Below are 13,121 nucleotides of genomic sequence, written 5' to 3' on the forward strand. Positions count from 1 at the left end.
CTGCAGGCGGCCAAATTGAGCTTCTAGTCTAAGGGCCCACTTTTGATGCTTTAAAAACACGTGGGCAAGCTGGACATGGTGGTGCACGCCTGCCATTCTAGCTACTTTGAATGCCGAGGCAGGAAGATCACAAGTTCAAGGCCAGTCTTGGCAAATAGGAATACCCCGTTTCTAAATAAATAGATGATAGATAGATAGATAGATAGATAGATAGATAGATAGATAGATAGGGCTGGGGATGTGGCTTGGTAAAGTATTTGCCTAGTTTGTGTAAAGCACTGGGTTCAAAACACGCACACACACACACTCACTCACTCACTCACCATGGGCCTATTCTTTAAGGAGCATGCAAAAGAAAATTTGTAGCCTCATTCGTATTAGGTAAAACAAACACTAAAAATGTCTATCAATAAGAGAATAGGTTTAAAAAGTACATTAAGGGGCTGGGGATATAGCTCAGTTGGTAGAGTTCTTGCCTTGCAAGCACAAGGCCCTGGGTTCAATCTGCAGCACCTCAAAAAAAAAAAAAAAGTACATTTAAAAAAAAAAAAAAATTAAAAAAACAAAAACCTGTTCCTACCTGGTGTCCTTGGCTGGGTGTGACATCCAGGCTTGGAGCTCCCCCTGCTGTCAAAACTTCTCTGGCCCTGAATCCACTTGGGTGGGTTGAGCCTGGACTCTGGAGGCCAAGAGAATTTTAGAAAACCAGGGTCCCTGTTTGTATGGGCTCCTGCACCCTGGGTGTACCTGTGGCTTCACTGTCAGAACCCAAGGCAGAAAGTGCAGGGGGCAGCACGGCCCATGAGTCCGATGGCCACCCATTAGCTCCCCAACCCGGGACATATTATATCATTTCCCTGTCTGTCACCATTCCTGTCTGCTTCCCAGGGCCCCAAGGAGGCTGGGGTAGATGCTACGTACCATGCATACTGTGAGGGCTCCTCCGCCTCTGACAGAGGAGACACTGTCCTGGTGCTCCTCAGGCCCTGGGGCTGTCTCTGAGCAGAGCCTTCCCAGGTTGGCCTGGGCAGGGGAGGTGGCTGGGAGTTGGCCCATGTGAGGTTCCTGGAGGCTCTTGGGCAGGCACCCCTCCCTACAGCCAGGCAGGCCCAAGAGCACCTGCCCTAGAGTAGTTTGAGGAAACTTCCTGGATCCCTGTGCTGAGACTAACCTTGTCACCAGGGGTGGATTTCATATTTGGACTTGTGCATTAGAATTTGTTGTTTGCCTCTGTTTCTGGGAGCCGCTCCCTCCTTGAGGGTTCCTGTGCTCACTCAGCCTGCTTTTTGCCCTTTAGAGGTAAAAGGGACACATGGGAGAAGACAGTGTGAGCATTGGCCAGAGAGCCAGAGGACAAAATGCAAAAAGGCCCTGCCCTCCCCCGCAGCCTTCTTACTGGTGCCCTTTGGAAACTCCAGGGGCAGGGGGAATGGTGTTCCCAGAGTCACGTGGCCTGCTTCTTTCCTTACTGCCTCTACAAGCTCCGCCTGGTGTCTGAATTCCTCTCTGACCCTGGCCTTGGAGCCTCTCCTAGGACTCCCAGAGGGGTAAAGTGGAGGTCAGAAAACCATTTCTGCAGGAGATGACAGTGGGGTGGAGCTCTGCCTGAGTACCTGGCTGTCATCTTAGGGAATCATTTGAGGATAGGGCTTTGTGATACTAACAGAGGATTATTGCATCAGAACCAAGGCCTGAGGACCCAATGGCAGCCTCAGGGAGCGTTCAGAGGAAGGAGCCCTGTGAGACACCATCGCAGAGAATGGAAGGCAAATACACAGTCATCGCCTTCACAGTAGACACGAGGGCTACAGTCACAGCCGGCTGCTGGAAGCTCTTCTCTCCAACTAGGAGAAAACAGCCCCCCTGTGATGTCTCTGCCTTCAAAGAATGCGTGCAAAAAGAATCTCTTGTTCTTATCACAAATCAACATTTCCTTTTGAAAAAATAAGTGATAACTCAATGTCTTTACTATTTTGCTTCTGTTGATGGAAAGCTCAGGGCGACACAGGTTGAACATACCTGTTGGAAATGCCTGGAACCAGAGTGTTTCAGATTTCAGGGTTTTTTTTTTTTTTTTTTTCAGATTTTGCAATATTTACATATACATAATAAAGAGATTTGGGGGCTAAACCCAAGCCTAAACGTGAAATCTATATGTTTCATATGTGGCTTAAACACATAGCCTAAAAATGATTGGGGGTGGGTACTGAGGTGTTCTATCACTGAGTCACATCCTTTTTTAAAAATTTTTCTTCTTTTGAGACAGTCTGAGTAAGTTGCTGAGGCTGACCTCAAACTTGCAATCCTCCTGTCTCAGCCTCCCGAGTCCCTGAGATTGTTGTGCACCACCATGCCTGGCATGAAAAGAATTTTATACAAGATTTTAAATCTGTGCATGAAACAAAGTTCTGTGGTGTGGAATTTTCCACTTGTGGCATCATGTCAGTACTCAAAAATTTCAGATTTTGGAGGTTTCTGTGTTTCTGGGTTAGGGATACTCGACCTGTGTTATCCTTTGGCACAGTAAATTCTTATCTCTTTCTCTCAGTTGGTTTCTGATATCTTCCCTCCAGAAAGCAGAAAACACTTCAGATTGTCATTTCCTTGTGAGACAGTCTGCATTCCAGATTTCTGAAATTCATGACATTCTCCTTTCCTCAGGGTGCAACAATTAGAGGAAGAAAATACTGAGCTCAGGACGACGGTGACGCGGCTCAAGTCACAAACTGAGAAACTGGATGAGGTGAGCCAGCAGCCTGGGCGAGAAGCCTAATCCATAGGGAAGCAAGGTTAGCCAAAGGGGGACTTGAATTCGTAGTTTCTGAAACTCTAAAAAAGAGTTGTACCCCAAAAAAGAAAGTAAACTGTGAATAATGACTTGTGTTTCTGTATTGCTGATTTTCCAAGTTTTCTACAGTGAATATATATCACACATTCCTTGTATAATAGGAATGATAGTCTTAAAAGCGAGAGAGTGGTGAGCCTCTGTTGGGACTAACAGCGTCTGTGCAGGCTCTGCCCGACTTCCCTGAAGGACTCGGGCCCGAGATGTTTTTAGTTGTGTTTCTAGAATCCTAGGGGACCTGCCTGTTCTTTAAGCCACGACTTGGAGGGCTCTGTCCCACGGGACTGGTCTGCCTATTCATCTGCCCAGAGAAGCCCTTGGGGCAGAATGTGCCCCACTCTGGCCACTCCCCTCCCATGACCGGGTCTCCTGGCTCCAGGAGCGGCAGCGCATGTCTGACCGGCTGGAGGACACCAGCCTGCGGCTCAAGGACGAGATGGACCTGTACAAACGCATGATGGACAAGCTGCGGCAGAACCGCCTGGAGTTCCAGAAGGAGCGGGAGGCTACGCAGGAGGTGGGTCCACGCCCGAGGGCCCCAGGGCTCCCCTGCAGTGTCCCTGTTACCACCACCCAACCTGTCTCCCTCACAGCTCATCGAGGACTTGCGCAAGGAGCTGGAGCACCTGCAGATGTACAAGCTGGACTGTGAACGGCAGGGCAGGGGCCGCGGCTCGGCATCCGGCCTGGGCGAGTTCAGTGCCAGGGCCCGGGAGGTGGAGCTGGAGCATGAGGTCAAGCGGCTAAAGCAGGTGGGTCCTGGGAACTGCTGTTCAGCGGAACCAGGGGCCCAGGTCAGCTGCGAGGGCTTCCTGTGCAGGAACTGTGGTGAGGGAGCCAAGGGCGGAAGCCCCCTCCTGCCTGCCCCACACACTCCCACCTGCTTCTCTTGACCACCTGGTTGTCAGGGCTGGTCAAGTGACAGCTCTGACTATATCTGATGGATCCCAGGATCAGTTTCTGTTGTGAAACTGAAAAAATGAAAGGGACATCACTATAACTCTCCTGTCTTTGGTGCTTGGGGCGAGACTGAGACTCAATCCAGCTGCACCTTAGTGCCCAGCTGGGCCAGGTTCTCCCAGCAGTACTCACAAAACCTGAGGGTCCATCTTACCTGTTCCTGGGAGCACTCCCTTTGTTGGATGCCAGTTGTGGTAAGGGAGTGGGATCAGGAAAGGTTGGTGACCCTACAAAGGAGTGATGTCCAGTGAAGTCCAAGCCCAGCCTGACCCTGTGGGCAGGAGACTGACCCAAGTCACACCGTTGAGTTTGTTTCGCCTGAGGCAGAGGTGCTGGAGCCCTAAACCTATCCCTTCTCTCATCCAGGAAGGGCTCCCAGGTCTCGAGGGCAAGCCTTAATTCACCTTTAAGCAAGAGCTGGCGCTTAGGGCTGATAAACCCCTCAGGAGGGATGGTGCCCCAGAGTACTTGCAGAATTCCAGAGTCCCCGCTGTGGAAGGAGAGGAGGAGACAAGCCCCACTGTCTGCCCAGACCCCAGAGCAAGGCTTTCCTCAGGAAGGGCCAAGGTTGTAGAATGAGCTTCCAGTGGGCAGTGCCCCACTTTGGGCCCCAGGGAGGAAGGAATGCCCACTGAGCAGGGCTTTGACTCCCCCTCCAACCCCATGACCTCAAAGGGATGCCAGGCCCCAGAGCAGGACCCAGTCTGTCAGCCCTGATGCCTGGCAAAGGCTGCATCATCTTGAGGCCTCCTGAAATGGCCACAGCACACACTGAGGCTTAGGGAGGTGGTGGGTATGGAGAAGAGGGTTCCAGCAGATTCCAGATGCCTCTCAGAGTTGATGTTGTCTTCATCCTTTCTCTGTAGGAGAACCATAAGTTGCGGGATCAGAATGACGACTTGAATGGACAGATCCTGAGCCTCAGCCTCTATGAAGCAAAGAACCTCTTTGCTACCCAGACCAAAGCCCAGTCTCTGGCTGCAGAAATTGACACAGCCTCTCGAGATGAGGTAGCCTGTCCCCTCCTCCATGGGTTTTATTCTACTCTTCCCCTGCCAGGACCAGGAGCCCAGGCTGCCCAGAGCCAGAGAAGGGCCTGACTCCTGAGAGTCCCCACCTACCACAACCCCAAATGACAGGCACAGCTGTGCAGGAGGTGACCCCAGGGGAATAGGTCGGCTCTGGTTTCTGCTGAAAGGAGAACAGGTTTCGGACAGAGTGGAGTGAGTTTGAGCTTTGCCAGAGAAGTACCAAAGTGCTGGGTGCAGTGGTGCATGTCTGCCCCAGTGGCTTGGGAGGCTGAGGCAGGAGGATCAAGAGTTCAAAGCCAGCCTCAGCAACTTAGCGAGGTCCTAAGTAACTCAGCGAGACCCTGTCTCTAAGAGTCTCCTAAGGATGTGGCTTAGTGGTTAAGCACCCCTGGATTCAATCCCTGGTACCAAAAAAAAAAAAAAAAAGAAGTACCAAAGTGGCCAGTGGGTTTCAACTGCATGGAGACCCAGGTTAGGCTGTGATCCCGTTGCCCACAGCAGGAGGGCAAGGGAACTGGCATTTCTTGAGCATCAGCTTATGTGCAAATTCTCATTCAGCCTGATAACTCTGGGCCTTTATGAATACCTCCATTATAGACCAGGGGACCATAGCACAGGCTCACCCACCTGCAGTGGGAGAGGGACCCAGCTGTCTAGCACCAAAACCCACTCTTTCTGCTACAAATGCCCAAATTCCTGGCCACATTTTAACATGACCCTAAGACCCCAACGTCACTGAGCCTTATCTTCTTCCTGGGACCTAGAACTTACAGTTGACCTCTAGCCTCAAGGAGCTTGTTGGGGAGCTGGTCACCAGCACCCCCAGTCCCTGAACGGAGTCAACAGTTTAGCTGCACCCTAAAGGGCACAATAGGAATTGCCTCAGAAGGACAAGGGCAGGACTTGGGTGGGGAGGAAAGAGCTGGTAGCCTCAGGAGTCTTTGGTGCCCTGGAACTATGAATGTCAGTCTTGATTATAAATGTCTCTGGCCAGTGTGCTCAACCTTAAAAAAAAAAAAATTACCCACATCCAGTACATCCAGTGCTTCCACAGGCTGATTACAATGCCTAAGACCCTTATCCTGGACTCCAGGTACTGGTGTTAGTCTGGGGCCTGCCTTGCCCAGGGTCTCCTGGGCCCTTCAGTCATCACGCACTAGCTCACTGCAAGCCTGTGGATCTGGACTCTGCCACACCCCAGTCCAGGCCTGACCTCTGACCTGTCTTTTCCATTCTCTTCAGCTAATGGAAGCCCTAAAAGAACAGGAGGAGATCAACTTCCGGCTGAGGCAGTACATGGACAAGATTATCCTGGCCATCCTGGACCACAACCCCTCCATCCTGGAGATCAAGCACTGAGGCGGGGGCTGGCTGCAGAGCGGCCTTAGGACCTGGGGACCAAGGGGGCAGGCCCTGCCCGAGGAGGCGGGCCTGGGTCTGGGCCCCACACTCACACTGTAAATGTACCTCTGGCCACCATGCGTACCGTGTGCTGGTGTATATATGGGCTGAGCGTGGGACCGTGGCTATGTGGCACCTGCGCAGTGAGCTGTGCGTGCACTTTGTGACCCCTCTGCAAGGGGCAGAGGGTACTGGGAGCGGGAGGGAGCAAGGTCTGCTGTGGGAGTTCCTGCAATAACAAGAACTGGATAAAATGATTCTACCTCTGGGGATAAGGATTAGAAATACTCCAGCGAGACAGCAAGGAGCAAAATTGTGATCTTGTCCAGGAGTCTGGTTGCTCTTCCAGCCTCTTTGGCCACCTTTCAAGCCCAGGTGTTTGAGCTCAAAGAGAAGGAAGGGGTGTCCGGGGGAAACCAGCCGAGGAGCCCCACGGGCAGCTCTCTGTGGAGCAGGTGTATGATGTCCAAAGGACTCAGGTTCGCAGAGCTGTAGGCAGGCCATCCTCATTTTGGGGGTGCTTGGCATTTCTGGAGTTCTCCCTGCCCTCCCACCCCTGCTTACCTACCTCCCCTTTTTGGTTTTGTTTTGTTTTGTTTTTAAGACAATGAAATATAAGCAGTATTCACTTGGGTATCAAACGAAGAAAGCAAAAAGAGAGAAGCAGCTTAGGGGGTGGGGTGTCAAAGCAGGTTGGGCAACCAAAGAAATGATTCCCAGGAGCAGGGCTCCCCACAGCTGGCAGATGGACTGTCGCTTGTTGCTAGTGGACTCTTCACAGCCTGGTGAGGATGGGCCTCGATGGATTCCAGAATCCGAGCTCAGGCTCCACTGGGGAGCTAGCAAGGCCCCTTCATCGGTCCTCATCCTGGGGAGCAGCCACTGTGCTGGTGGGAGATGCAGTTGGGAAAGTTGCAGAGAAACCTTTGTCTTCCATGCTTCTAACACATGGTGGGATTTTTACACCATGGATTTTTAATGTGATCTCTCATTCTAGGCAGCTGGGAGTAGATATGGGACTTTGAGTTCTCCAATCTATCTCAATTTTCTATAGCTCGTAATTTATTTCTTTTACCCAAATTTGTATAAACATGTATGGTCTTACTTCTTCCCCTACAGTTTCTTGTTTTCTTCAGCACATCTAGTGGAAAAAGGAAGGTTTGGGCATGTTGGGGAGGACAGAGCGGGTTGTGTGCAGAGAAGGCAGGCAGTGGAAGATGAAGAGGGGACCTGGGGTCTTGGGTGTGTTCCCAGGTTTAGAGGCAGGACTGTGGCCAGGACTGATCTTCATTCCATTCCAATCAACTTTGCTTCTGTTGGATTTTGTGATTTCTTTTTAATCATATGTGCAGTTTGATCTCATGCTGCAAATAATGGGGTTGCATTGGTTCTGCCCAGGACTCTGGAATTACCCATACCAGGAAGACTGGGTGAGGAGTCATCTCTGGTAGACTGTTCTCAGGACTCTGGGCTCCCCGAAAGGTCTGAGAAGATGCAGACAGAGAAAGGTGGCCTGAGGAGTGAGTCTCTTGAGAATTTGCCAGTAGCAAGGACTGGCCACAGCTTACAGGCAAAAGAAGAGTTAAGACTTGGCATTGGTCTGGGTTTTATATTGGAAGAAGAGCCACTAAGGCCAGCCGAGTCAGGGCCCTGTTCCGTGGGGGCCTTACCCCAGGGATGAGTGTTTTATAAGTAGATTTGTGTGTGTTCTTTAGCTGCATTGATGTGGATTCAATGTGTGGCCCAAAGAGGGCCACAGGGGCCAGAGTTAGAGCCACTATGAAGGAATTTCTGCCAGGGGAAAAGGGGGTGGGAAAATGTCAGCCAGCCTGCTGCATTCTCCTCGCTTCTCCTTGTAGGGGGTGCTATTGGCATGGGCTTCCTGAGTGGCAAGAATGCCAAGCCTCAAAGACCCTCTGGACCTGGGCCAGTGTCAGGGAGGCCTCTGAGAGGGACTTTTAAATGAGGGAGTGAGTTCCTTGTAAAACACACCTCACGTTAAACCCAACTTCCTTACTATCTTCAGCCAGAATACATTTCTTAGAAAACGTTGTCACCTCAGCTCGTTAAGACCATGTATGTTTTGGGGCTGGAGATGTAGTTCAGTGGTAGAGCGCTGTGCAAGGACCTGGATCCAAATCCCTACTACTGCCTCCCCACAAAAAAAAGCCACGTATGTTTTCAGAATGCTCTTCTGGTCCTGAAAACTAGCCTGAAGGGAGCAGATGCCCCAGCCCCACAGCCTGGGCAGGTTCCTCTCTTGCTGTTTTCTGCCTTCCTTGCCCATTTTCCAGCTGGGAGTTCTACCCCGGCTGTCCCTTGTTGTAGTGCTAGATGGTAAACATGGTGCCCAGTTAGATTTGAATTTGAGGCTAGGTGCAGTGGCACATGCCTGTATTCCCAGTGGTTTAGGAGGCTGAGGCAGGAGGATCAAGTTCAAAGCCAGCCTCAGCAATGTAGCAAGGCCCTGTCTAAATAAAATACAAAAAAAGGACAAGAGATGTGGCTCAGTTAAGTGCCCATGGGATCAATCCCTGGTACCTAAATAAATAAATAAATAATAAATAAATAAATTGAATTTCAGATACACAGCAAATAATTTTTAACTTTTAGAATAAATATGTTCCAGTTAATACTTGGGACAGTTTTTAAATGAGCTTCAAAAAATTTCAATCCCCGAAGGGGCTGGGGTATAGGTCAGTGGTTAGAACATTTGCCTAGTGTATGCGATGCCCTGGGTTCAATCCCCAGTACCAAAAAGCAAACAAAAAAACCCTGATCCCTGGACATTCTGGTTTGATTGGGCCTCCTGGCCCAAGCCTCTGAATCTGGGAGTGCCCCAGGTGTGTCTAACGTAACTGGGTGCCCTGTGTGGGAGTTTGGGGTGGGGTTGTTGCCAAACCCAGCAACCCTACCAAGGAGGGGTTGGTAGTAATCTGAAGCTTAGAGAGTTCTTTTGGGTTTTTTCTTTTGTTTTTGTGGGGGTGAGGCAGTTTTTGTCTTTTAACTTTGAAGTAGCTGGAGTTAGACCTAGGTTATTTTATTTTAAACTGGTAGGTTTCTTTGGGAATCAACAGAGGGGAATTCCCTTTTCTTGACTTTATTTCTGATATATGAAAATCACAAAGCTCAGAACCTCCCAGAGCACGGGGTCCTGAACAGGGGCTTCCAGCTTTGTGCACTGTAGTCATCTGGAGAAATTGGCATCTCTGACGACTGGGCTGACTCTCCACAGGTCCAGACTGAAATGCTGCGGCCCTGGCACCTCGACTGTAAAAAATTTGTTGTTACATATTCATCATACACACAGTATGACCATATAATTTGACCAATATGCCTCCCCAGCACTTGCCCCCTCCCTCCCATCCTCTGGTCCCCTGGTCTCTTTCATCTACTGATCTCCCTTTGATTGTCATGAGATCCCCGCCCCTGCACCTTTCTTTTCCTTTTTCCTCTCTAGCTTATACATCCGACCCTTGACCTGAGTTTGACTTATTTCATTTAATGATGATCTCTAGCTCCATCCATTTTTCTGCAAATGACATAATTTCATTTTTCTTTATGGCTGAGTAATATTCTTTTGTGTATATATACCACATTTTATGTATCTATTCATCTGTTGATGGACACCTAGGCTGGTTCCATAGTCTGGCTATTGTGAATTGTGGTACCTAGATTTTTAAAGACCTTCTCAGGTGGTGTTAGCATGTAGTTCAGGGCTGAGACCTTGTCCTAGAAACTTATTGGCCAGAGATTGAGAAAACTGATAGAAATGGCTGTTGGGCTTGTTGAGCCCGGGCTGGTCCAGGGCCTCTGCTGAGATGGTGGATAGTGGCTTTTCCTGTTGGGATGTTGAGTGGCCCTTGCCCCAGGATTGGGACCAGTAGATCCAACTGTTCTCACAATCCTGGAGATTAGCAAACCTAAGTCGGCGGTGGGGTCTCTGCCCCTGAGTCAGGGATGACACGTGTTAAGATATGTGGACCACAGGCCCTTAACTAAGTGGGGGCAGAACAGAGTCAGCTGAAAGCTCTTCCCTGAGAGCAGCCTCAGAAAACAGCCATCTGCTTACACAGCTGAGTTGGAGGGACACTGGCATTGTGGATTTTGTTTGTTTTCTGTCTGGGCAGGTAAGGAAGTCCCAGCTCTTCCCATTACTAGCCAGACCAGACCCAGGCTCAGGCCTCGGAGGCTCCGGGTGCTAGTCTGCTAACCGGTCTGATTCCTGGCCCAAGTGGGAGCTCTTTGTCCCAATGAGGGACCTAATAGCCTGCCAAAGTCTATGGCAAGGCCTGGTGAGGCGGGGAACAAGTCAGTCCCCTGTGTGCTCCTGGTGCATGTGAGAGCTAACTCTAGATGGAATTGGAACGGGAAAGTTTTGGGTGAACACATGCCAACCAAGGTAATGACTTTGGTCACCTGGTAAATCCCTAGTGGCTCTGTAAGGGGCTGAGGTGACGTCTAGAGTGAGGAGAGGAGCCGTTTAGGAATTCAGTGCTGGCATCCTCCATGGTCTTTCCTCCCCGTCCTCCCTTTGGGACCCTAGGTCTCCCCTGTAGATTGGTGCTTCAGGCTTTTAAGACTGAGGCCTGCCCCCAAAGGGTCTGAAGTCAGAAGCCATGCCCTTACCTGGTGACTGAGCACTGACGTTAGGGACCTCAGGTCCTGACTTGTGTACTTGTGATGGGCAGCTGAGGAGGGCAATCCTGAGCCTGCCATACCAGCCTGGCAGGACAACCTGAAGGCCTGTGTGCCATCCTCTAGCTGCCCATCTAAGAAATTAGCAGCTTTCTAGAAGAGTCTGTTTCTATAAGCATGACCCCAGTGAAGGCAAAGCCACCATTTTCAGTGGGTTCCACGTGCTCTCAATGCCCTGACCTTTGTAGGTCCTCTCTCTCCATTGTGACTGTAATGTAGGGCTGTCTGCCCAAGAGGCACCAGCTGGGGGTGGCAGCCCAGGCCACCTCGCTGTGGTGCCCGGGGCAACCCTGCATCCTGCTGGGACCGCCTGCTTTGCTGTGTTCCCCGGGCTATTTTTGTCTGCATGGTTTGGGGCCTCTGTCCTCGTGCCTTTTCTTCCCCGTCACCACTGTACAGGATTCTCCGTTTCCCACTGCCCCTTTTTCTACATACTCCGGTGCCCGCTGCCTTCCCCAGCCCTGTAAGTGTGGACACATGCATCCTACTTTGTAGCCTCAAGCCTCCACCCTGGAAGGCCGAACTTGCAGGCACTTTAACTACCCACCAAGATCAGACCCACCTCCCCCTGGCTCACCCAGTCTCACCCTGCTGTGTAGACTCGGTACAGAATTTTTTGTTATTGTCTTAAGCACTGGAGGCTGGGCACTGAGTCCGGCACCCAGCCTGCGGCTAGTTAGAAACCTCGTATCCCAGAAAAGGGCAACTTGGTGTAAAGTGACTTCAAACTCCCGCAAAACCTCTTGCTGTGAGTATTTGCAGAAGGCAGAGTGCGCCTTTAACCTGGGGTACGGGTCCAGCAGGGATGTCCAGAGTCTTGCGGGTCTGCAGCAGATACCTGCACCCAGTTGCTCCCAGAGGAAGCCCTGGCCGTGTGGCTCCCATGCCTGGCAGTGGGCCTGGGTTTAGGGCCACAGGTGTTCAGTGTGTAGAACAGCTGCAGACCTGAGGAGGGGACTTTGCTACTGTCCCTGCCTGCTATAACCCTGCCCAGCCCTTCCTAGTCTGCCCCAAGGTGCTCAGACCAGAGTGCCATTAAATGCCAGACTGATGTCAGGACCTGGATGGGACAGGACATTGCTGAGGACTCTCAGCATGTCGACTCCCCTCCTTCCAGTTTTTTCCAATCTGGGGCTGGGTCTCTTGTGGACCAGGAAGAATAAACTGCGCCCATGGCCTCATGTCCCAGGGTTTGTTACATGGCTTCTGACTCTCCATGGGATTCAACTTGGGTTTTCTGCCTCAGGAGTCCGGGTCTGGAAACAGCCTTAGCTTTAGGACTGGGTTGGGACCTCTGCTTTCAGGCCCCAGAGAGGGAGGGTGGCGGGTGAGGCCCCAAGACTGAGTCCTAGGTCCTGAGCTCTCGCCTCCTGCTGCTTCCTATCTCAGCGGCAGGTGCCTTCCAGGGAACTGTAATGTACAGACCAAGGTGTAAATAAACAGTGGCTTTTCTTGCCTGACTTGCTGAGAGTTTCTGTGGGGTTGGTGGGAAGGATGTATTAGGTTTTCATCGCTGTGACAGAACACCTGAGAAAATCAGCTTAGCGAAGGAAAGATTTATTTTGACTCAGTTTCAGAGGTTTCAGTTCATGGTCACTTGACTCTGTTGAAAGAGAGAGGTGGGGGACAGATATACCTTTCAGGGCACACTTCCAGTAACTGCTTCCCCCAGTGAGGCCTACCTTTGGGAGAATATTCCAGATCCAGAGCATAACAGCAGAAGAGGAGAGACCTCAAAGAACAGACCCCATCCAGTGTGTGCTTTTTGGGGTGACTGGTGCTGTCCCTTGGCTCTCCAGTCACTCAATCTAGCCCGCTATCCCAGATGCGGATCCCAGAAGTCCCTCCAACACCACCATTCCAGCTGTGATGTTTGAAAACTTTGCCCTCAATACAAGCATGTTCTTTCCTAGGAAGGGCTTCCCAGGGATCTCTGGGGCCCCAGGGTCATAGGCCCAAGTCCCCCACTCAAGCCCAGTTTCAGGCTTTCCAGGGTGGGGCTCTGACAAGCCCTAACATGTCAAGGTGGCCTTGGATTGGGTCATCTACACCCCCAGATTTCTGCCTCTCCTTATCTCCCCTTCCTCTTATTATTATGGGATTCCAGTCATCAAAAGGACTTCACAGGTCCCTCAGACCCAGCATCCTGGCTTGGACCCTCCACCTGCCAGTGCAGCCTGTGCCAT

At 51.1% G+C, this 13,121-nt stretch overlaps 1 protein-coding gene across 4 annotated transcripts in view; it reads left to right on the top strand.

Annotated features, from left to right (window-relative positions):
• The window catches only part of Rab11fip4 (RAB11 family interacting protein 4), a 113,892-nt gene extending 104,138 nt beyond the window's left edge, over nt 1-9,754 (top strand). For all 4 annotated transcript variants that reach the window (XM_047545924.1, XM_047545925.1, XM_047545927.1 and 1 more), the window contains 5 exons: nt 2,662-2,743; nt 3,225-3,362; nt 3,439-3,597; nt 4,672-4,815; nt 6,079-9,754. In XM_047545924.1, coding sequence (XP_047401880.1) covers nt 2,662-2,743; nt 3,225-3,362; nt 3,439-3,597; nt 4,672-4,815; nt 6,079-6,195 — 640 coding nt within the window. In that variant the 3' untranslated portion in view covers nt 6,196-9,754. The remainder of the gene's footprint in view (nt 1-2,661; nt 2,744-3,224; nt 3,363-3,438; nt 3,598-4,671; nt 4,816-6,078) is intronic.
• The last annotated feature ends 3,367 nt before the right edge of the window (nt 9,755-13,121 follow it).

This window comes from Sciurus carolinensis, chromosome 3 (genome assembly GCF_902686445.1).
Source record: "Sciurus carolinensis chromosome 3, mSciCar1.2, whole genome shotgun sequence".
NCBI lineage: Eukaryota > Metazoa > Chordata > Mammalia > Rodentia > Sciuridae > Sciurus > Sciurus carolinensis.